General features: G+C 41.9%; 2 protein-coding genes across 5 annotated transcripts in view; both read right to left on the bottom strand.

The window, feature by feature from the left end:
• The window catches only part of clcn1b (chloride channel, voltage-sensitive 1b), a 50,588-nt gene extending 44,423 nt beyond the window's left edge, over positions 1–6,165 (bottom strand). Inside the window, exon 1 of the mRNA XM_063878271.1 lies at positions 5,848–6,165. Coding sequence (XP_063734341.1) covers positions 5,848–5,898 — 51 coding nt within the window. The 5' untranslated portion in view covers positions 5,899–6,165. The remainder of the gene's footprint in view (positions 1–5,847) is intronic.
• A 2,838-nt stretch (positions 6,166–9,003) lies between these two features.
• casp2 (caspase 2, apoptosis-related cysteine peptidase) lies at positions 9,004–21,050 on the bottom strand. 4 transcript variants are annotated; one of them, XM_063879423.1, is made up of 12 exons: positions 20,913–21,050; positions 19,817–19,980; positions 18,962–19,132; positions 18,423–18,608; positions 17,633–17,693; positions 17,051–17,142; positions 16,259–16,441; positions 14,743–14,871; positions 14,560–14,650; positions 11,956–12,147; positions 11,646–11,755; positions 9,004–10,709 (listed from the first exon to the last, which is right to left on the bottom strand). In XM_063879423.1, exons 2-12 carry the CDS (start codon positions 19,964–19,966, stop codon positions 10,575–10,577), a joined length of 1,500 nt encoding a protein of 499 aa, XP_063735493.1. In that variant the 5' UTR covers positions 19,967–19,980; positions 20,913–21,050; the 3' UTR covers positions 9,004–10,574. The 4 variants fall into 4 exon arrangements, with proteins under 4 accessions (XP_063735493.1, XP_063735495.1, XP_063735496.1 ...); XM_063879425.1 differs by having other exon boundaries at positions 11,968–12,147; XM_063879426.1 differs by lacking the exon at positions 18,423–18,608.
• Between the last annotated feature and the right edge of the window lie 2,634 nt (positions 21,051–23,684).

Here is a 23,684-nt window from a genome sequence, read left to right as displayed (position 1 = left end):
CTCACAGTCCTGTTGTGAAACCAGAAATGTTGAGTACACCTAAGTTTTGTTTAAAAAAAAGAATAGTACTTGTGCATAAAAACTGCCAGATGATAACTTGAATATGTTTGGCAGTTTGCACAATTAGCATTAATTACCTTTAAAGCCAATTGGGACACTAGCTAAAAATATTATTGGCCGATTTGGACAATTCTGTCGGGTTGTATAGGATGTTGAGTCCATTTAGGATCCAAACTGGCAGTTTTAACAGTGGCTCAGTCAGTAGGGGCTTGGACTGGGAATCAGAGGGTTGCCGGTTCAAGTCCCCGAACAGACTTGAAATATGGAAAGTGGACTGCTACTTGGAGAGGACCCAGTTCACCTCCTAGGCCCTGCTGTGGTGCCCTTGAGCAAGGCACCGGACATCTCCAATCCCCCCTCCCCATTGCTCCCCAGGCGCTGCACGGTAGCTGCCCACTGCTCCTAGTACTAGGATGGGTTAAATGCAGAGGACTAATTTCACTGTGTGCTCTGCTGTGTGCAGTCTAACCAGATACAGCCAATATGTGTCCTCTCTGTGGGCTGATTTTGATTCATTTTGGGTGGATTTTGAAGAGTTAGGGGACAGATTGATAATCTATCTGGAAAAAAAACGTGTCCAGAGTAGAGATAGTCATTTTCATCTCTCTATTCCCGATGGATGCAACACTACTCATGCTAGTCAAAATCAGCCAACAGGGAGCACGAATATGGCCAATCTCTACGTAAAGATGCCATTTTTTATGCTGAAAATGTCAGAAATAGATCCAGCATCCTCAATAAGCCCCCAAAACACTCCAGAACTGTCATGCCATTCATTTGTATGAATGCCCCTTATGCTAATTGTGCAAATTGCCCAACAAATTAGCAATGGCAGTTTCTATGTGCTGGGGACCCGTACTATACAAGTTATATTAGATGGTTAGCACGTACAGTAAAAGCCTCACATTTCTAGTAGCTAAATTAAAGACTCGATGTCCTTCTCAAACTCATTAAAGTTGTGTCATTAGATTCAATGGCCAGAAAAACACATTTAGTCCATTTTGAGACACTAACTCATTGCACTTGCTTGAGTTCCCCAAAGATCTGTAAAGCAAACATACAAATCATCCAAATATGTCTTAGTCTCACCTTAACCTTGAGATGCTTTTGAGAAATAAAACTGTGATTTATATCCAGTGAGGAATTCTTAAAAAATCCCTCCGTGAGATATCAACATTAATATCAGATCGTCATGTCCTTCTAAGCCCTTGAACACATTCCTTGCACTTCCCCTTCCCGTCTCACCTACAATTGAACTCATGTTGAAGCCTTTCACCTTTCTCTCCCCCTCTCTCCCTCTGAAACTTTCCCTCTCAACACCCCTTGTCCCCATCCATCCAACCCCCCCGGCCCTGAGGTGAAACCCTACTCGTGGATAAATTTAGCGGCGGCAGTGTGACCCAATGTTCACTGACACACTTCTCCACACCTCTCTCACGCTGTTTGTCTCTCGCGCTACTCATCTCTCCCAGGAGGCCCACCCCCCCCCCCCCGCTGCAGACAGACGGCGGACTTTGACCTTTACACACAAACAATGACACCTTATTGACAACATTGTTCAACGCTTACATGGCGTTTCATCTTGTAACTACTCCTCAATAACAGCTCAATAACTACGGTACAGCCGGGGAGGGGGGGGGTATTTTAAAGGGGCCGTATCATGATCATCTTCAGGATCATATTTGTATTCTGTTCCTCTCCTGGGACATGTCTCCATGCTTTAATGTTCAGAACGCTCTTTACGTTTCTCATACTGCTGCTGCAGCACCTCTTTTCACCCTCTGTCTGAAACCAGAGCCCAGTCTGCTCTGATTGGTTAGCTGTGTTGTTATAAGTCAACCCCTTTTAGATGTCCCGCTCCTTAGCCTATCACGTACAATGTGTTGGAGCGCTAGCCAATAGAAGCGCGAGTGTTGCATTGTGATGTCACTATGTTACGGAAGTAAACATAGTGTCATCACATTTCAGGCAGGGGGGGGGGGTAGTGTGTCAGAGACAAATTTATCTTGAGGGAACACAGGGAGCACACACACCTATAGAACACACTACAGGAAAGGGAAATCCCCAAAAAGCACAGCAGGGCCTCTTTAAACATGTTATCGGTAACCTAATCTGAGCAGCACAATATAAAAGAGATGTAACGCGTTTACGTTCTGTTACTTTTGGGTTACTTCAATATCAGATGCAATGCTAATAAAGATTTATGTTAGAAAACAGAACAAAACAAGATATTTAGCATAAAAAAACTGCCTTTCATGAAGCATATTCAGGCAGTTTTACACCAACACTGAAACACATGAGCACATACTACCGTTTAAAAAAAGCAGGAATAAAATCAGAAAATGCTCCGTTTCAGTTTAACACACACAGTTAAGCTCACACACACTATTGTATGAACATATAGTTCACCTGCTGAATTAAAAACAGAGCAAATGAACAAAAGAAAAAGCAGATTCAGGCAGTAGGCGTATAGGTTCACACTTAAAGTATCAGCCTACAGAACAGCTGACAGAGGAGAGAGAACATCTGATCCACTCAGAGTCATGAAAAAAGTCAAACATGTTAAAATTAACAAAAGGCAAAAATGTCGAAATTGTGAGAAAAAAATTACTATTTTTGATTTTTTAAAATAAGTCTGAATTATGAAAAAGTAGACATGAACATAAGTCAGAATGTTTTATTTTGCGATTTAAAAGATAAAAGGTAAAAAATAGACAGAATTTAGCAGAAAAGGTGACATTTTGAAATTAAGTCAGAATTTTTAGAAAAAAATCTAAATTTGGAAGAAAAGTGAGATTTTGAAAAGAAAAAGATCGAACAAAAGATTGTTAGGATCTCATGAAGCAGATTCAGGCAGTAGACTTATAGATTCCCACTTTAAGTATTAGCCTACAGAACAGAACAGCTGACAGAGGAGAGTCACATCTGATGCTTTACGACAAACCCTGGATGCTCTTTTTAGTCTTTTGAATCCTGCAAGTAATCCCGAATGATAAGACGTGTAACTGTAATCTGTCTTCTTGTATGTAACTGAGGGAATACAGCTACCTTTCCTTTGTATCCTGATTACGTCACGTCTAATCCTTTACTCCCCAAGCCTGACTACAGCCTCTTCTGTAACTGAAATCAAGTGACCGCGGTGTCAGGTGAACTTTAATGGCTTAATCGTCTACATCGCAGTCATTCCAGTCTGAGACACATTTGCCAGGTGAACATTACCCCGTTTAGCAGCAGCCAGTAACATTTGGGATATATTTCACTGCCGCCTCGCAGAGAGACTCATCCCCTCACACAACCTCAGTTTGATAACACACAAGCAGCTGGATAAAAGCAAGCACAAACATCCATGTGACACACACACACACACACACACACACACACACACACACGCTGCTGGAGTGTGTCTGTCAGTGTGGCACAAGTCAACAGAGGGTTGCTTCCTCTTTGGTAAGGTTAAGGGTCAAATACAGCCGTGTGACTTGGAAGTAATAAAGACACCTTTACAGACCAGGCAAGAGATAATTGGTTGCTTTTAAAGTCAAAGTTAAAAGTGGGAAGAATGTTTTAATGACACTTTATTTAATGGGTTCAGGATTTCCAGGAATTTTCCTAGAAAGAATGTCAGAAAGGGGAAATAGCAGCGAGATAAAGACACCAACTTTATAAGCATCTGGTCAACGTCAAAAAGCTTTTGATTCCAAGGCCATGACAAAATATTGGCCCTCTGTACCCGGTGTGTGTAACCTTTACTTAAATCCAACTCAACAGGAAATTAGACGCTGTGTTGAATTGGTGCACTTCAAATTAACTGGCGATTAAATACCTGTGTAACCGCCTTTCAGTCACAGCAGGTCAGGCAGGCAAAAAACAACTCGTACAGAGAGTTCCATAGATAAATGATTAGTAATTGGATTTAAATGGAGCTTTTCTTTCAAGGAAATGTCCTATTTTCCATAAAACGTGTAAGAAAGCATAAAGTTATCTCCAGGAAACTTCTAAAAAAAAGGTTTACAAATCAGGTGTTTTTATTTTCCCAGAGTTTTTCTTTCTCCATTTCATCATTTACACTGCCACGTGTCATTGTGCACCCCGTAATGTAAGATGTTAATTAAAGCTGAACTTTAACAGGCCGTATTTCAGTGTGAAGCGACTCCTCACTAATTACGAGTTGAAATCTTAAACGCCTTCACCTCCCGATCTAATGTAACCCAGCGTTAACCTCCACACATACCGGGAACGCTAAAAACATGACGCCTGTTGCAACAGCATCCCGGAAGATTCATTCGGCTTCGACGCAACAAATCCAACTTCAGGGATATTTTATTAAAGATGACATAACATGCATTTGTAGGATAGAGAAAGTAGACGTTGATTTATCTTAAAAAGGTGATTATAAAGGGATATAGCACATTGTTTTGTAGACTGTGCATGTTTTTGTTTCGCACATTTCCTTTCTTTTTTTTGTTGTCTTATTATTTTTGAACACACTTTTTGAAATGTGTTTGTCATACTGTTTGTTGTTACTTCCCCATAGGATTGAGGTCTTTTACCCAACATGATACAATTGGATAAATGATTATGCTTTCTGGCTTTCCAACTTTGTTTTATTGTACACTTTCAGTTTGTATTCATACTGAATGAGTTGGATAAATAACACATATATTCATTATCAGCCATTTCCATTTGCTTTTCAATCAATATATTTGAAATATTCTTCAAAGCTTTCTTATATCCTTTCTGTCTCAAACCAAAACGCTGTTACACCTTTTCAAGAGTGACAATAAGCTTAGTGTGGTTATTTGAGTTTCCTATTTAAATCTGACACCCTCACGGGAATTGGACATTTGTTTAGGGTCTATCGTCCCATGAAGAGAAAGGAACAACACTCACTGCTCCTCCACGCTTTGTCGGGCCGCTCTAAACACACCAGCTGCTCCGACCTTGCTGCTCATGTATCTGCCATTCTCTCTTACAATTCTGCAGAAATTGCCCTTAAAAACAATAAACCATGCTTCAGATCGATTGCTGCAAACTATACAATGCTTCAGGTGCAGAGAGCAGGGATTATTAGAGGAAGAAACACGAGTGAATGGCCGACACGATGCTCCTGGGAGGAATGACCGTCACTCTGGGTGAGCATTTAAACAGATGAAGCGGGGGATATAGTGACATGACTTCACTTCAACACGTACATCTAACCTGTCTGCTCAGGTTTCCTGTATACCGGTATTTATATCCACCAACACATGAAAAACAGCGATGACTTTACAAGGCTGCAGCTCGACGAGGAGGCGTACAGATGGAAGAGGATATAACCTATATAATCCGGGTAATGCTGGGAAGTTTTGCAGGGATGAGGGTTTATCACTTTCATAGCGTGGGAGGGAGCACAAATGTGTTCCAAGGCTGCTCAAATGAACTTGACATGAAGTAGCAGATTGTATAAGAAGGGGAGCGAATGTAGGAGGAAGATGGTGGAGATGTGGAGTACTGATTTAAAAGAGGGGCTTAAGGAGGAGTTTATGCATTGAGAAGAGTGAAAGTAAATCAAAGCAATGCTGGTCGAAGAAAAAAGATGCAGCATGCAGACAAAAACAAAAGCAAGTGGAAGAAAATTATTGAAACGGAAGACAAGAGGAGCCTTAAAGGATGGTAAGAAAAGTGACAGGTGGGTAGATGGAAAGATGAGGGAGAAGCAGGTGGAGAGGCATGAAACAAGAGGGGAAGAAAGTATATTTTAAAACACAAACAAGCTAACAGGTAGAGGAAGATTTAGGAACGACTTACCAGAGTCTGTTGGTATCTCAGAGCCTTCCTTTGCGACGCATCTGCAGCCATTGACACGCTGTCACTGATCCAAAAATAACCTCGCTGGACGCTCCAGCATTTCCAATGACACACTCTCTTTCTCCTATATCTATATCTTTATACCCAGACACACATACACACACACACACACATTGCACCAAGTCAAATAAACATCTTCTAAAGTTTCTCACTCTCCCATAAACTCATTCTCAACGAGTCAGAAAACACAGATGGCGTCCTCCCCGAAGACTCCAGGTGATCCAGAGGCTGCGAGTCATCCACTGCAGGCTGACGGACACACACATACACACACACATACACACACTGATGGAAATCTGACTGGTGGACACTTCACAGCAAAGCCATCTGATGAGGCAGTGAAGGACGCAGTGCTTTCCTTTATTAGAACTGCAGACACCCAATAACACACACACAACTTGTTGCCCTTAGCAGCACCCTCCCTGCCAGTCAGTCATTGGGTTTGTGTGTGTGTGTGTGTGTGTGTGTGTGTGTGTGTGTGTGTGTGTGTGTGTGTGTTGGATGGACTGCTCTTGTTTGGACAGGGGTGGAGGGGTTGGAAGGGCACCCCCCCCATAGGGCTGCCCCTGCAACGTGAGCAAGAAGGTGCACACGACACGACCCCCCCCCCCCTCCCCTCCCTTCCCTTGTGACAGCATACACCTAATCAGCCAATGATGCAAGGCAATCCCCATAACACTCACATGCTTTAGAAGCTCTCTTTAGTGGAAAATAAAAAAGACCCCACAGAGAAACACACAGCCCAAACTGAGTGTGGGACCCCCTGCGGAGCGCCGTAAGGGGATCTCCGTATTGCTTAACCTCGGCAGCAGGTTCAGATATGTACAGGAAGGGCGCTAAGCCATATGTGAAGGCCGGACTTCTTAGTCAAACGCATGCGGATTTATGGAGTGTGTTTAACGGACGGATCTGTAGACCTGCACAAAGAATATCACAGAAGCACCGACTTAAATCCTGTGTTTACCGGAGAGACGATCAGAAGTTCCACTGAAACACTCTAAATCATGACTAATACACCGCTGTATTTATTGTATGTACACATTTGGTTTCATAGTAATTGTTGATGTTTATTCTAGTACAAAAAGCACATTTTTACTTTAGGTTTATGTTCTAAAAAATACTTTATGTAATCTAAAATGTCACAGCGTAATTTATATATATTATATTAACCAGACTACCGTTGCCCTTTTTTCAACCCTGAAAAATTAAGCATAGCACTCAAGTCTTTCTGTTTGCATTCTCATGTTAATTAAACATAAAACTGCAATTACTTATCACATTTCATAGCGCACATTTATAATTCTTTCGTATATTATAGCAGATTTAAACTTATTCTGTATATCTTTTTTAGATACACAGTTTATCCTTCCACTGTTGATATGATTTACTGGTGTTTACACTATTTTTACTGGTCATTTTCTATTATATTTTAGATTCATATGCAATGCTTTGTTAACATGCTGCAGCAACAAAAACTATTTCCCAATTTTAGACCAAAAAAGTAAAAAAAGAAAGTTTGAAATCTCACATCTCTTCTGTTATAGTTCACACATCTGACAGATTCATTGTGTAATGATATAAAATAATACTTGCAGTGCAAAATGTATAATTGTATTTCTAAGTTGTTGTTAATATATATGTTTTATTTTATTCTAAAAATGGAGCAAAACCCATTTTTCCTCATTGATTAAATGGTAATACATTTCTAAAAACCAAAACAGCAAATTATTCCATTAATCAACCAATAGCGTGCGTCCCCACGTATGTGCTTCACAAAAATCACTACAAGCAGAGAAAGCCACAACCAATCGGGGTAGCCCACCACTGCTCAGCCCCCCCGGGGGAAAAGAGAGAGAGAGAGAGAGAGAGAGAGAGAGAGAGAGAGAGAGAGAGAGAGAGAGACAACATCCCACTGACAAGTTAATCTAAACTCGTCCTCCGGTTTCCCTCTCAGCCTGATGAGCCAGGCGGCCATTATGAGACACACACACACACACACCCACACCCACACACACACAGAGAGATCCCCCGATACCCCGCCCCGCTTTGTGGTTCCACACGCCAGCACATAACAGCCTAATCTCACAGCTACACAGAGGCCAGTGAGAAATGTGTTACTTGACAGTGTGTGTGTCTCTGTGTGTGTGTGTGTGTGTGTGTGTGTGTGTGTGTGTGTGTGTGTGTGTGTGTGTGTGTGTGTGTCAGGGGAGAATGACTGTGGACAGCTGGCCGGGGCCTCTATCTGATACACTCAGGACATTATCGCCGGGCGGTGGGCAGTGTGAGCGTTCCCGGTGAAAACATGGAGAGACCTGAGCGCAGCAGAACGGCGAGGAGTGGGTCATCCTACACCTGAGAGCAGAGAGGACAACACACACAAACACAGCAACAAGCAGGATCAAGTAAGCATGGGAGAGCACACAACAAGCCTCCAGGGAGGGACCCGCAAGGTTTAGCAGAGGCCAAGTGACGGTGCAATGACTTCCGTGTCAGCGATGTGGCTTCCCTTGGGCCAAATCAATACTTTTTACCATTGACTTACATTGGAAAAGATGCATTGTATCCAGAGTTGTTTTCAATTCTCCATAGAGTGGTGCAGGATTGAGTCCTAAGATACGAGTTAGCATTTTAACCCTTCCGTTTGTTTTGGAGGTAGAAGCGTGAAATAAAATGTATAGTTAACAGAGATCTTATATAGTTTTGCAACACAAAACCCCACTGGTGAATGTCCGAAGCTTTTAACACGTCTTAAATACGCCAGTTGCTGATAAGTGACTAGAAGACACTTCTAAACACAAGATGTTGATATTATCCTGCTGAACAAAGAGTGACAGTATCATAAACAAGCTTATTTCCTGAAATATTCAGAAATAAACCCATTGGCTTTTTGTCAAAGGGACGTCCTCACCGCACCACTCTATTGTATTTAACTCAGCTCAGATTGGACGTGATGTAGCAGCAAGGAGGGGCGGGGTTTAAGGAAAAGGAAGTGCATCAGAACCGAGGAATCTGGATACTCTGTGCCTCACACACACTGCAGGATTTCAGCTCAACTGAAACAAAAGCAGAGGAAAAAGCATCTCACAGCAGGGTGTCTTGTTTTAAAATCATTGGTCCGTTTATTGTGTGGAACACTTGGCAGTCATTGACCGAAATAAAATCTCTTGGAACAACAGCAGAGCTTTGGCAGCAAACATCAACCTTCAAACAGTCTCACCCTGCAGGAGAGTACACCTCTTACTCCAATGTTTGTGTTTGGATTATTACAGAAAACAAAACCTAAGACACAGCTTTACAGGTGGTTAACAATCAATACTGTCCGGCCCATACACTCTTTCTTTACTACAACACTGTTGTAAACAACACTTCCTCGAATCAGGGCTCCTCTGGGACATCAATGCTCACACAGGAATGGATTGTCAATATATTCTATATACTCTGAAAGCTCCAGGGTCTTAAATTCATCTCAACGACCGTCGTCACGTGGCACAGGCTGCAGTAGAAAACCTGCATATTGCTAATGGAAGACAAACACATCCGTACTGTACGAGCTACAGTAAAATGACAGAGTGTGTGCAGCTCCCACATAAGGAGACACACTATTAGGAGTCAGCGTAAAGGTCAGAGTTCACACGGTTGGAGGAAGACCACACAAGTAGCACCACATTCCCCAGCAGCCCCCCCACCCTGACATATCTACAGTAATGTACAGTGGGGGCCATTGGAGACATTTAGGATTAAAAAAAGCTGACTTTTTCTGATTGAACGTCGTCAAAGTAAAGCATGAAAATAAATGAAACATTTCAAGGTGTTGTTCTGAAGCTGCCCTGTTTGTTTTCTCCTCTTCTTAAGGAAGAAATGGTGAGGAAAATTTCTGCTGCACAAAAGAAGGCTGGTAAATCATCACTATTACAGCTAAAGTAAAAGTTGAAATCATGACAATAAAGATCATTTCTAAACTGCACACAGGGATAACATTGAGGGAAAAGGAGACCATGTGCTGCCCCCTGCCTGTCACCATGCTACAAAACAGGAAATTACAATCAAACATTATATACAGATAAAGACGACGGGCTTATAAATCCTTATAAAAACTATTCCATACAAAACAAAGCAACAAAAATAGACCTGTGTAGAAAATACATTTTTAAAAAGACAGAGATAGAGAGTGAATCCTCAAAGTAGCTGTGCAGTAGGAAAACAAAACAGAATTCTGTCTTTGACTAAAAAAGGATCATCAACTAAACCCTCTAACTGGCATCGACACACACACACACACACACACACACACACACACACACAGACACACAGACACACACACACACACACACACACACACACACACACACACACACACACACACACACACACACACACACACACACACACACACACACACACACACACACACACACACACACACTGTGTACTCATACATGTGGATTAACATAAGCTGGCTCTGTTTTCCCTTCCTGGGTTTGTGTGCATGGATCTATACAGAACATATAAATGAACACATCCTGTTGTAACAGAGAGGATTGTGCGAGTGTGTGGCAGTAATTGGAGTGGAATGAACTGTTAGTGGCTTCAATGCGAGGAATGCTCTGTGTGTGTGTGTGTGTGTGTGTGTGTTTGTGTGTGTGTGTTGTTATGTGCATATTTGCATGTCAATACTGCGGCTGGTACTTGGGGAAAAAGTAGAGGTCTTTGCACAAAGAGCTGGTGAACTCCGACATCTCTTTGCAGCGGTGGTGGGGGGTGCCTGGAGCGTACCCCTCCCGCTCCTTAATACGCCCGTTCACCTGGATAAAAAACAAAGGACAGAATTATTAAAGTCGTAGGAGATAAAACGTTTATATTTAGACTGATTTATTATCTCTATTATTATCATTATTTCTCACACCACACATCTGTCTGTCTGTCTGTCTGTCTGTCTGTCTGTCTGTCTGTCTGTCTGTCTGTCTGTCTGTCTGTCTGTCTGTCTGTCTGAGGGTGAGCTTATTCAGATTTCTTTTTATTAAATATGATGAAACAAGAACATCAGGAAATGTAGTTGCTTCAAAAGTCATGTCTTAAAGATGTTTAGTAAACAAGGTAGGACTGGTAATTCACCGATACAGCTGCTGCGTTCCGTCATAACACCTGCGGCACCCGTAGTTCGTTTATATACATGGCACGTATTGTCCTGGCTATAAAGGCTGCATTAAAGGGAGTTTTCTGCACCCAGCAGACTGTTCTAGCTGTTCCATTACTGCTATTAACTCCCACGTCATTGTTTCCACATTTCTGATGATTATTATCATCCATCCATCTTCTCCCGCTTTTCCGTCAGGGTCGCAGAGGTAACAGCTCCAGCAGAGAGCCCCAAACTTTCCTTTCCCTGGCCACATCAACCAGCTCTGACTGGGGGATTCCAAGGCGCTCCCAGAGATATAGTCCCTCCACCTGGTCCTAGGTCTACCCCTCGGTCTTTTCCCAGCTAGACGTGCCTGGAACTCCTCCCTAGGGAGGCGCCCAGGTGGCATCCTCACCAGGTGCCCGAACCACCTCAACTGGCTCCTTTCAACGCAAAGGAGCAGCGGTTGTACTCCGAGTCCCTCCACAAACCAATCAGTAGACAACAAATCAATTACAACAAATCAATAAAGCGTAGAGGGAGCACTAAGGAACATGAAATAATTAGACAAGATTCTGATGACACGCTCATGCAAATGAGTGTAGGATCTCTATCTGCTCACCTGCACCAGGATGTCTGCCAGGTGAGTGTCTCTGGCGTTGAGGCGCAGGGAGGAGTTCAGCTCCTGGATGAACCAGGATCCTCTCTTGGTGTTCCTCATGGCTGCAGTGCCTTGAGGAGGAAGAAATCAAACAGTAAAGGCTTAATGCACCGAGAGGAGACGCAGAGAGACCTTTTCTATCGTGTATTCTACAGATACTCGATATACATCTTTCTACTGTTGTCATGTGTGTATTTAATGTTCATGTTTTACTGCCGATGATTAACACACACATGAATCCAGCCCAGAAGAGCAAAAGGGACAGACTTACAAATGCTCTGACCTTTAAGCGATGCGTAGCCACAGATCATGTCCGAGCGCTGGGGCAGTTTGATCCTCGGATCCCCCCTCTGTCTGGAGGTGGCGTCCCCCTGTCCCTCTCTCCCAGCATCCCTCTGTTCGCAGCTGGGGGAGCAGGTCCTCTCCGGCCCATCGCTCTGCTCCACGCCACAGTCCATCTCCTCTGGAACACCAGATGTTTACTTTTTAACATTCACCTAAACAAAAAGTCTTCTTACACAATATTGAATAACCCTTAGTAACTCAACTTTTGTTAAAACATGGAAAGCCCTACGTCTCCTTTCTGAAAAATTGTGTTGCAGTGTGTCCAAAATCAAGGTGAATTTTTGGGGATGAAACCCTGAACACAATTAGTCAGAGTCAGACCACATCTAACCACCTATCAGCAGCTCTGTGTTTTCCTGTGGTGGAGCGAGGGAGTGTGCGTGACAGTAATTAGCATTGCTCCTGAGGGGTGTGAGGATTTGCCAAGGGTGTCATCAGCCATAACCTCAACTATAGACACAAGTCTAATTAGCCGGGAGCCCGAAAGAGTAATAATTACACATCAATGGACTAATATCGCACTGCTTTTGTAATGCGATTTATTGAAGACTACATCTATGACGTGTTAGGACACAGTCCACAGCTCCTGGAGATGTGTGGATGATGGACAGATGTGTCAGTCGTCTAGGTTACCCGTCCCAGGGGCCAAGATGGTGACAGAATACAACATCTGGACATGCTGAGAGACAGCCTGGAAACTGTCCTTTCACTGACAGACGAACGTCAGGAGTAAAAACCAATTTGAGAGAAGTTGCCTTAACACGCCATCGTCCAAACCGGTTTTAAGACTGTTATAACAAATGAACAATATTTACGCAAAAGATGTGTAAAAACAGAGAGCACCAAAACACAGAGGCAGCCATATAATGTGTGTTTGTAATTCAATGTGCACGTCTACTCTTTCATTTTGTCTTTGATCTTTCCTTGTGCAAGCAGAGAGTTTTCTAGAAGAATATAGCACGAGTATGAGTATAGCATATAGCGGTCTTTGGCTCTGTTGCTGCTGTAGCAAATTTAAATTTCCCCTCTGTCGGACGAATAAAGGGATTCTGATTCTGATGAGGAGCTAACGTCACTTCCAGTCTAAATTACGGCCCTGCCGACTTTCCGTTGAAAATAAGTCATCAGAGGGAAGCAGAAAATAATGGTTCCTTCATGTCTTAAAGCTGCTGAGTCATATATTGCACCTCAAACAACAAATGAATCCAGAGTTCTGCTTTCTTTACTTCCTCTCCAGAAAAAAGGACTGTAAAATAAAGGATGTAATTTAGAAATCTCAGTTTCAGTGTCAGCCTGCTGCCTGTGTCCAAGAAGCCTTAAATTCGAGTAAATGATGGTCAATCAGACGGACATTAAAGATGCCATAGAATGCATCTATCTGGTATTCTAAATTGTACTCCGATGTCTACAAAGAAGATATATAACTCTGGTTGATCCAAAAAAATGTCCAGATGCGGTTTCACAGACCTATTTACAACCCTCTGATTTGGTCCTAGAATGAAACGAGCTGAATTGCCTTATTTGGGGCTCATTTAAATAATTATGATGAGCTCTGCTTTGATTGGCTGGTTTACAATCCATGGCTGCCTCAGAGCCCACAGAAGTAAGTGAAGTACATGAAACTGTGAGAGATGAACCATGGAGGCTATTGGCATCCAACCTTACATGTTTGAACCTTTTTCGGAGGAGGAAACCGATGAGTTTGAAGAACAGCCAGTAGGTCGGAGATTTGAGAGCAACATTACGGAGTGGTACGTTAGCGTTAGCGTTACCAGCAGCTGGCAGGCTTTCCCGCAGCACTTTACAGCTAAGGCGGCCGCCTAAGCAACACACGCCTGCCGCCTTAACTAAGGTCTTCCAAAAACAAAAAGGGCGATATCCGTGTTACTCTGTCCTGTTTACTCTCATTCCAAACCGTGACCAACGCCAGCCTCCTTTCCCTGCAGAACGCATTTAAAAAAAGGTAGTAATAAAAAAAACGTGCCATTAATTGGAAAAACCAAAAATTGCGGGCTTCTTCATGCGACGAAGCAGGCCTACCTCACCCTGCGCTGGTGTATGCAAAGGTTGGGGCCGGACTGTTATCATTTGCCTGTTTTACCGCTGGGATATGCATATTCATGATTTGCACGTGAAGGAGGAAACAATGGTGTTTGAGGTTCATGGTATGTCAGTTCAATGTACCGAACTCTCCTGATTCAACTATTCCAAGGTAAATACAGTTTTCCATTCTATGGCACCTTTAAGACACCATATAAGATTAGTTATTGAACATGTTTTCAATCTGTATTAAGCAGCAAAAACGTTTCTTCATGACATGCATAGCTTAATATGCTTTACTCGACATTTAACCTCCTGCAAGGTGTCTTTTGAGACTGTGAACATTGCAATGTTGAAGCTGAAGCGATTTGGAAATTACCCTATTTTGGACCTTCAATATAAGATGATCTATTTACCTTGGCATACATTAGATTGTATGTCAATAATGAATGATGATACAGAGAGTACTGTATTATATAAAGAGCCTTACCTCCTCTGCAGGCCTGGATAAAAAACATCTTGGGCTTGTTCTGTAGCAGTGGACAGCGCACGTTGTCAAAGGACTCAAACACCCAGTCCAGCTGAAATTCAACAAGGGACAAAATAAAATATAAGACAAGAGTAAGCAGCTTTAACCCGGTAAAATAGTGCATGCATCAACTGAGGAACACACCTGGAGGAGTTGTCCGTCCGTGCCGTATATAGCTCCCTCCACTCCGTGAGAGAGCAGACACACCACGCAGCTGTCCACTGTCCGGTGGTCCGGCCGACGGGTGAAGCTCTCAATGCACTTCCTCATGTCCTACACGGAGAACAAGGACTCCATCAACATCTTATTGAAATCTCAAAACAGACGAGTACAGTATTCGAGTCTCAGGAAGTGCAGCTTTTGGTAAAGGGAAAATATGTGAAAATATCTGAGTGTTATTTTGTGGAGCTGCAGAGAAATCCCAGTCTGCAATTGGGTTGGTGTTTGGTACAGATCCTCTTAAACACACTGAAGTGTAAAGTGTTTTTGCTTTGTGATGACTCTGCCACCAAACAAGAGCCTCTCTACGAGCACTTACTTTCACAAAATGATTCAAGGTGGGTTCATCCTCCTTCTATCTTTGTCACCAAATAAGAGGAATGTTTTTATGTTTAAAATAACATCCCGTAAATACACATTGCTTCAGTGTGTGTGTGTGTGTGTGTGTGTCTGTGTGTCTGTGTGTGTGTGTGTGTGTGTGTCTGTGTGTGTCTGTGTGTGTGTTTACTACACTGCGCACTGAATAGAGTAGTTTTTCATTCAATGTGTGTGTGCCAAAAAACAAATCACAAGAGGAGCAAAGCGCTCGCAGCCCCACGGAAACATCATCTCATAAGTCAGAGCTGATTGGCTGTAAGTGTGTGTGCGAAAAGTGTAGTTATGCAGAGGAGACGAGAGGGCTTAGACTACATCACCAGCGGTAAATAATACAAACAGAAAATGAAAGAAGTTGACCATCTACTGGAGCTTTGGTGAGCGGAAGTATAGCTTATGTATCGATGGATCGATTGCTGTTGTAACCACGGTGTTTTCCTACAGACTGATGTTTTCATGCTGAGGCATCACGGTTGTTGTTGTTGTTAAGTTTTGCTTTGTGATAGCGCTCTTTACTCCATGTATTAAGGTACAAGAAGCCTTTATATATCTAAGTTGTTCGTGCCCCACCAGTTTTGTACATATAAAACACCACTGGGTGAGGAGAAGGGACGTTCCTAGAGAGAGAGAGAGACGGGGGAATGCTATGGGAGAGCTAACGGTATATGTGTGTGCGAGTGATAATTAACGTTCTTCTTCGTTGTTTTGCCGTGGCTCCGGACAACAGTAACCTGTCTCAGAAGTGAATAAACTCACAGACAAAAAGAGACACGAGGCCTCCTTGTATTCTTATAGCGTGCCGCTGCAATGATGATTGAATGATGCGACGTATGACACGTGAGGTGCGCGTAACCAATCCAAGCTACAAGGACTAATGCAGTTCAGAGCCCAGACCTACCGCTCTGACACTTTTAAAGCAACGTCGAGATTTTAACAGTAACAGGGCACAACGGCCATGGTGGCTGTAGGACGTACAATTATTTTCGGGGCATCACGGCCAGACCGAGGGGCCATGAAGGCCATGGCCGTTGTGAAATTCCCACCCTGGTGTCTGTGTGTGTGTTACCTGAGCAGTGAGGTCTCTGTGGACGGTGACCTTGTAGTCCAGCTCTGTGAAGACCTTCCTCAGGACCTCGTCATCCACCTCCCCTCCCTTCCTAGTGTCGAGTTCAGGCGCAGCGCAGGGGTCAAAGGTCACGTTACTGATCACCAACGCCAAACCACGAGGTGACGAATTAACTCCGTAAGACTGGAAACAGAACAAAAAGGAACACGGTAAAGAAATGGAATGGGGAAGAAAGGATCAAATATTTCAAAATAACCGCCTGATGAAAAAGAAGGGGCTTCGACACCTTGCTTGAACACGTTACGTAGAATCCTAGGAACACTAATATGGATCTGCAACTTAAAATGTCTGTATGACTGTGAGTCGGATTGAGACTCTATTGATTGTTATGCATGCACCTGCTCAGGGACTGCAGATGAAATTTGCTTTTAGAAAAATATGTCATAAATGGTCTCTTGTTCAAATCGATGTATGTTTAGGCATAGTCCTTGTTAAACCTTAATGGGTGATGTTGTGGATCAGAACTGAAGTATTTCTCTAAAGCATAACGTGTAATACAGTATATGGTATCCTGTGTTTATTTTTTCTTAGTAATCGGGTCGTTCATGGTGCATTCTACTCTGCATTTTATATTGTGTATTCTACACATATATTTCTCCTTTTGATGTGTATATGGATCACAACTTTGGAACAGCCTTCCAGAAGATGTTTAATCGAAGCGTATTTCTAATTTAATAAACAGAACAATAGCAGAGTAAGTTTCGGCCGACCAGGTGCAGAGAAGTGTTTTACCTGCTGGCAGTGAGAGAGGTAAAATTCGTGAGTGCACGGGAGCACAGGAGTGTTGATGGGACTGTCCGCATCCAGACTCAACTCCATGGACTCTGCACCACAGACAGACACACATACGACAGACGGACAGACACAGACACACACACAGACACACACCAGAAAGTTAAACTCTGTGTGTAACAAGACAACTGCTGATGCCAGGTTCTCACATCACTGTGTGCTCCCGCCAGCAGTTATTAGAAAAAATAACTCTGTGCTACTCTCCTGCGAATGAGTCACTCTTAGGGCGTGTCGCTTGCAGGTGCAGACAGCAGCTGAATATTAATAACACACGTACTGATATCGGAAATAAGATTGTCTAAACAACTGTTCACAGATTGAACTCTTTCCAGCTGCTGTTGCTTTGTGCTAGAAAAGCCCTTTGTGCTGTGGTAAGTTCAATTCCCTGTGCATTTAAACTCAACAACAGATAAAGCAGTTTCTCCCGACACCACCCCTGGTCTCCAAGGAAACAGAAAAATATTGACATTGAACACTGAACACTGTGAGAAGTATTTTAACCTGAATGCAGGCCGCACTTACCCTGTGTCCTCGCTCTCTTGGCATTCACTTCTTCCTGAGTGGGAAGTGGAAGGGAAGACCTCTGAAATTCAACAAATCAGGACAATATGAGGTGACAAACATCAACAAAAGAAGACAACGAAGCAGGGCTGTCCAATATTTATTATTATATCCATGTCATGAGATAAGACTAGATAGATTTAGGATATTGTAGGATCATAATACGGTTTAATTTGTGTCTTTTCCTGATTTTAATCCATGTTTGGGCTGGAATATGAACACTGCGAACACTGCTGTCCCTACACACACACACACACTACACACACACAGTCACTCACACAAACACTTTCTTGTTCACCCCAGTGTGAACTAGTTCTAACACACATCTGCTGCAGCACCTGGACTGACACTGTACACACATTGACATTGACACATAGATTATACTCCATTATTTCCTAATAAAGAGGAGTTTAATAGAAAAAGATTCCCAACTGTATTATTTGTCTTCACATTAATGATGATTATTTATGTAAAATATAATTGTGTAAACATTTTATGAAAGCACCGATTGTCAAACGTACAATATCTTAGCTATATTGATGGATTTAAGAATATCGATATGTTTGATACTATCGATTATGCCTAGCGCTATAATGAAGATGTTATTCTTCTCTGTGGCAGCAGTGAGTGCTTGTTGTGGTAAAATGTCACCTGCCCTCCTCACTTGACTCTCCCTCTGCCTGCAGTCTGACTACCGAATCATCTGGTTGTTGTTGTTGGTCACAAGATTGATGTGGTTTGTGATTCTCACATCTGTCTGCTCCTCTCGTCCTCTTTTCTTCTTTGTCCTCTGTCTCTCTGTGCTCCTGTCTTCCTCCCTGACTGGAGCCAATCCTCTGACTGGTGACTCTGAGGGCAGGCAGCTATCTGACGCTCGAACTGGGCTTGATGAGCTGCTGCTCACCTTGTTCTCCTCTTCTCTGTCTACTGAGGACGTCTGCAGAAGACCATTTAACTTGTGTAACTTTCCTTCTGTAACTGTGAGCTGACAAATGTGAAATCTCAGTAAAAACACAAAGGCTTTAGCTTCTGTTCTTTCTAAGTCTTGTGAAAAATATCAACAGTGACAAATGACTGCAAGGATCTGAGTGGAAGGTTTACAAGAACCCTTACCACCTCTTTCTTCTTTTCAGACATGACTAGTTACCCTGCATTTCCCTCTGGCTCTTCCTCAGGCTGACAACCTGTGAGCAGAAGGCAGTCTAGAAACTGCACTTCTCAGCTCTCAGTCTGGTAAGAATCTGCTGAGTATATTTTAGCTTTATGTTGTTTGATGAAGTGCACACTTACCTTAACAGGTGTCTGCTTGCTTTCTTTCTCTGTTGATTGTCTGAGCAGGTCATACAGGTGCTGCTGCTCAGTTTCCTGCAGCGCTGAACAGAAGCTGCTAAACGCCCTGGGCCCTCGCTTCGGCAGGAGTAGGAGTAAAGAAAAGCTTCGTTTATGAGATGTTCGCTCGGCCTAGAGTAAAGAGAAAATCACAAATAACGAAACATTTAATCAACCATTTCCCATATCTTAATAATGTGGTTTTATAAACATAAATGGTACACTGGTTGTTTAGAGGGGGCACCGATGTGGTAACCACTATAACTAGCCAGGTATAAACCAATGCATTTACATTAAAATGTTTAAAATCTGAAGGTTTCATGTTCTTTTTGTACATTTAGCCTTAATCAACAACCTATTGTAAAACTGAAATTAAGAATAAAGTTTTCTGCAAATCTACACGCATTTCTCTTTTTTAGATGTATCTTAAAATCAAGTTACAGGTAAACCAAAGGTGACTAATGCATCTTACCCCAGGAGAGGGCCTTACCAAAAATCAAGCAGAGATGTGAAATTTGCTGTAATTAGTGCAACGTATCTTTTTTGAATGACTGTTAACCTACCATGTATTGTCTAAAGGCTAAAGCTTAAAAAATTGCCTCTATACACTAAGTGAGCACAGATAGAAAATTGAAAATAACACAAATCTGTAGATAAATAAATACGGGATTTCATTTTAAATATCCAGCGCTATCAAAAGGCACAAAGTCATATGAATTTGGCTAAAAATTCAATTCTGGTACATCAATACACCTGTTGACAGTTAGACTGCTTATTGCCTACATGAATAATAACCATATATCAGAGTCAACATACCATGATGCCCTCTGCCATGCTCTCAGTCAGGATGCTGTCTGCCTGTAAGAGCTGAATGAACACCTCGTCCACCACCAGCTGTTTGCAGAGGACAGCAGCGTTTCTCTGCAGAGCCCGTCTGTCCTGCTCCTGCATGCCGCACTCCAACATTATGCTCTACTAGACTGGGAACAGGAAATGTAAAAATACAAATGATCCTCCATGAACAATAGCGGTCAGACTGTATAACCTCCACGGCCCCTGGTAGACCCCACCACTATACGGCCTGTGCAATCTTGTGCAATAAACCTGCAATGTTCAATATAGACAATTTTCCTTGCAATACTCACGTTTACTTTGTTATAACTGTTCCAACACCTAATATGTTACCTACTTTACCAAGTTATTTAAGTGACATGGGTCAGGCTCCTAATTTTTATCCATGGTGATGTTTACTTAATTGCCTTTATTGGTATTCTATTATTACAAATGTGTGTCTTTTATCTTCTCTATATTCAATAAGTTAGCTATTGCATGCCTATTTTTAACCTACTATGTAACTTTTTTGCTGTAACACTGTACATGTCCCTGCAGTGGGACTTATAACGGATTCTTGAAAACGTGACAGGAAATGTAAACAACTCCAGCCTCTTACTACACCACCAGTGTGAGTTCCCATTTATGTGGATTCAGATAGCAACGAGATACTATCGTTGTAAATTTCACTGTTGCTTCGCTTTCTTAATCGGACATTTCGCTATATGTTTGTAAATGACACTTCAGTGATCGTGCCGGTACAAAACAATGATCAATCAATTATAATACACTTCAAAATCAAATAAAACCTCAGATGATAGCTAGACAATGCTACGATACGAAACGTACAAGTACCTTAATGGTTGACAACAATAACTAGCAAAAACAGACATCTTTATATATAATAAGTTCAACAAAACAACACGATGTAAGAGACTGCAATGTTGTTGTTTTTTTATTAACAGTTAAAACGTGATGGCTAATTACAAATGCTAACTAGCTAGCTAGCTAACTTCGGTCCTCCCCTTTTTTCTTGCATTAAAGCGAGCGATATGTAATTCCTTTCATACCAACGACTTACCGTCCTTCTGTTTCTGCAACGGAATATAAAAACAGTCCAGAAAAATGTCGAAGTGTTTAAAAGCTACTTCAACATCCCCTTTTTTACTCCACTTCACACACACCAACTTCCGCGGGGTGATATGCTGCATGAAAGGGGCGGGGCTTGTAGGTGGTTGTTTTGGCATTGGACCAATTAAAGCCGACTACATTTTGAGTGACGTGTCAAGAATGCAATCACCCGGCTTTTTACAGCCGGGTGCCACCCACATGGGGTCCACTCAAACAGTGGGGCTACAAGGGCATTTTGAATTTGAATCTGCTGTCTGTAAATAAGTAGCCAATTGATAAGGAGCTCGTTGAAGATAGGCACAAACATTTGACAAATGAAGTAATGGAAAGTAATTTATCTCTAAGATAATGGACTGTTATTGGCTGTCAAAAAATGTAAGGGACTGGGATTCCAAGTAAAAACATTAAGTAGTATTAAAGGCATGATGACAGCTCAGAATACTGAAAAACAAACTGGAATGCTTTGTTTAGATGTATTTTACTCCAGTATTTGTGCTGTTTTATACTTGTAATTCAGATAAATATGTTATTTTAATCCCACTATCACATATGCATTGTTTGTTGCATGTGACAGTATGGAAATTATTTAAAATTAGATCGAACTCAGAGCATCAGCTATAATAATTCAGCAACAATTTAAAATATCACACGGACACGACAGGGAACATTCCAGTATGTATTTATTTTGTATTTGTTTGAAAGTATACACTTATCCTGTGCTTCAGGTGTTATTGTCAGCAAAAAAGTTTGTCAGTAAAACATTTTATACATTATTAATCAACTGCTTCCATTAATTGGTAGATTGTATTTGTTGTTTTCGTTCGTGAATTCTCTCTCGTTCTTTCTCCCTCGCCTCTTGTCCGTCCTTGTCACGTCGACGTCACGCTGATCTCTCGAGGACTCCGCCGTTAGCAAAACGTGGGGAGTTTAAGCAGTAACATCAGCACTGTGTGTGATGGCGAGTGATCTGTCGCCAGGGCAACTGCATATTATGACATCCCATAATAGGCCTGGCATGTCTTGATGGCTTGCTCGTTATCAAACATAATGAAGTTTGGGGCCGTTTGGAGAATGTGAGTTATGAGGAAACCGCGTTTCATGACGAGCATTTTGTTGCTATGGCAACGGCATGTGACGAAGCCTCAGATTTTACAAATGGCTGTTCATGCCCTATATTTGCCATCAATTAACAGCCACTTCCTGTTTCCTGGTGAAATTGTGCAAAATAACCGCCATGCCACAGCAAGGGTCACTTCATGAAAACTCGAGATATTTATAAGTGTTCATCCTCAAAGCCTTTAGACCAGGGGCGTCCAAACTACGGCCCGAAAAAAGGGGGTGTCAGGGGTGTCCAAAAAAAGTTTGGACCCCATTTCCCGCAGACTCAAATCTGCAGAAAATGTTTGCTGCAAGTGATACTGAGTTAGTGAAGTGATAAGAAGATTATTTTCTGTAAAACCTGATATGTTCAACCAGAGGAGACGCTCCCTGTTGGATATATGAGAGAATGCACATTTAAGACACTTGCAGGATGTCCAAAAAAGGGTTTGGACACCCCTGCTTTAGACGGTCCGGAACAAATTGGAAGTCGATCAGACTCAAATCTGCGGTGAACCCAGATTCATGTCCTCCCCTCTAACTCTCCGAACGGCACTGTCTATCTCCCATTAAGTTTAAGTCTTGGAAATAAAATCTTTAAAGAATACTTAATGTCTCAAACAGAACACATTTATTAAGTAATCACAATTCTGACATAAAACAGGCAACTGAGACCGTAAACATATAAAGAAAACGTTTGCTGCAAGTGATACTGAGTTAGTGAAGTGATAAGAAGATTATTTTCTGTAAAACCTGAGATGTTCAACCAGAGGAGACGCTCCCTGTTGGATATATGAGAGAATGCACATTTAAGACACTTGCAGGATAAGATCCTAAAGCTAGTGTATGATTTACTGCACAAACACAGATCAAAGTACTAACCGCAACATAAGGATAATAATGTGTTGATAAAGAAAGTCATCACAGGATTATAATATAGACACATGTTAGATGCACGCAGTCATTGTTAATATTCAATTTGATTAGTTTTGCGTTTTACAAAAGATTCCCACTGTAAATCCGTAGCATTCACACCCTTCGTCGCCAGCTCCTGCTTGATCTGAGAAGGAAACTAAAAAATAAAGAAATTAAACAAAGCCCACAATAAGATTTGTGTGCAACAAATTCAGGAAAATCATTAAAAAATAACTGTATTTAATTTGACATGCCCATTGTTTGAATTGCCTTAGTATGTTAGTTCATACATAGATGAAATATTATGCACCAATGTATGTCGTTCAAATCTTGAACTTCAATCTCAATTAAAGTTTAAAAATAAGGGAACTGGAAGATCCTTCTTGACGGAATAACATAGTACTAATAAGGTAATATGGGTGCGTAAGTAGGCCTCATACTTTTTATTTTCTGTATGTGGCCTATTTCAACTGCCCTATCATGCAGAATGCACACAACTGGGAACACACTTCTTTGTCATGGCATTGCCACAGATGTAGAGCTCTGTTGTCTCAGGTTTTCAGTCAATGTGACGTTTTCTCTGTAGCACTGAAGATGGTGGGTTCCCAGACCATGCACTATTTCATGCAACCAAATGTAACAGGACTTCCATGTTTTTTTAGCAAGTTGCATTTGACATACTGTGTATTAGGACAAACTGCTCTTTAAA

This window comes from Eleginops maclovinus, chromosome 3 (genome assembly GCF_036324505.1).
Source record: "Eleginops maclovinus isolate JMC-PN-2008 ecotype Puerto Natales chromosome 3, JC_Emac_rtc_rv5, whole genome shotgun sequence".
Classification (NCBI taxonomy): domain Eukaryota; kingdom Metazoa; phylum Chordata; class Actinopteri; order Perciformes; family Eleginopidae; genus Eleginops; species Eleginops maclovinus.
This window is presented reverse-complemented; position numbering and strand designations above follow the sequence as displayed.

Excerpts from the sequence above, each read along its gene's own strand:
- casp2 (XM_063879423.1), bottom strand. The coding sequence starts at position 19,966 with ATGTTGGAGTGCGGCATGCAGGAGCAGGACAGACGGGCTCTGCAGAGA. Across the intron at positions 17,143-17,632 it reads CAAGAGAGCGAGGACACAGG|AGTCCATGGAGTTGAGTCTG; the intron begins GTAAGTGCGGCC and ends TCTGTGGTGCAG. Across the intron at positions 14,651-14,742 it reads CGGACGGACAACTCCTCCAG|CTGGACTGGGTGTTTGAGTC; the intron begins GTGTGTTCCTCA and ends GTTGAATTTCAG.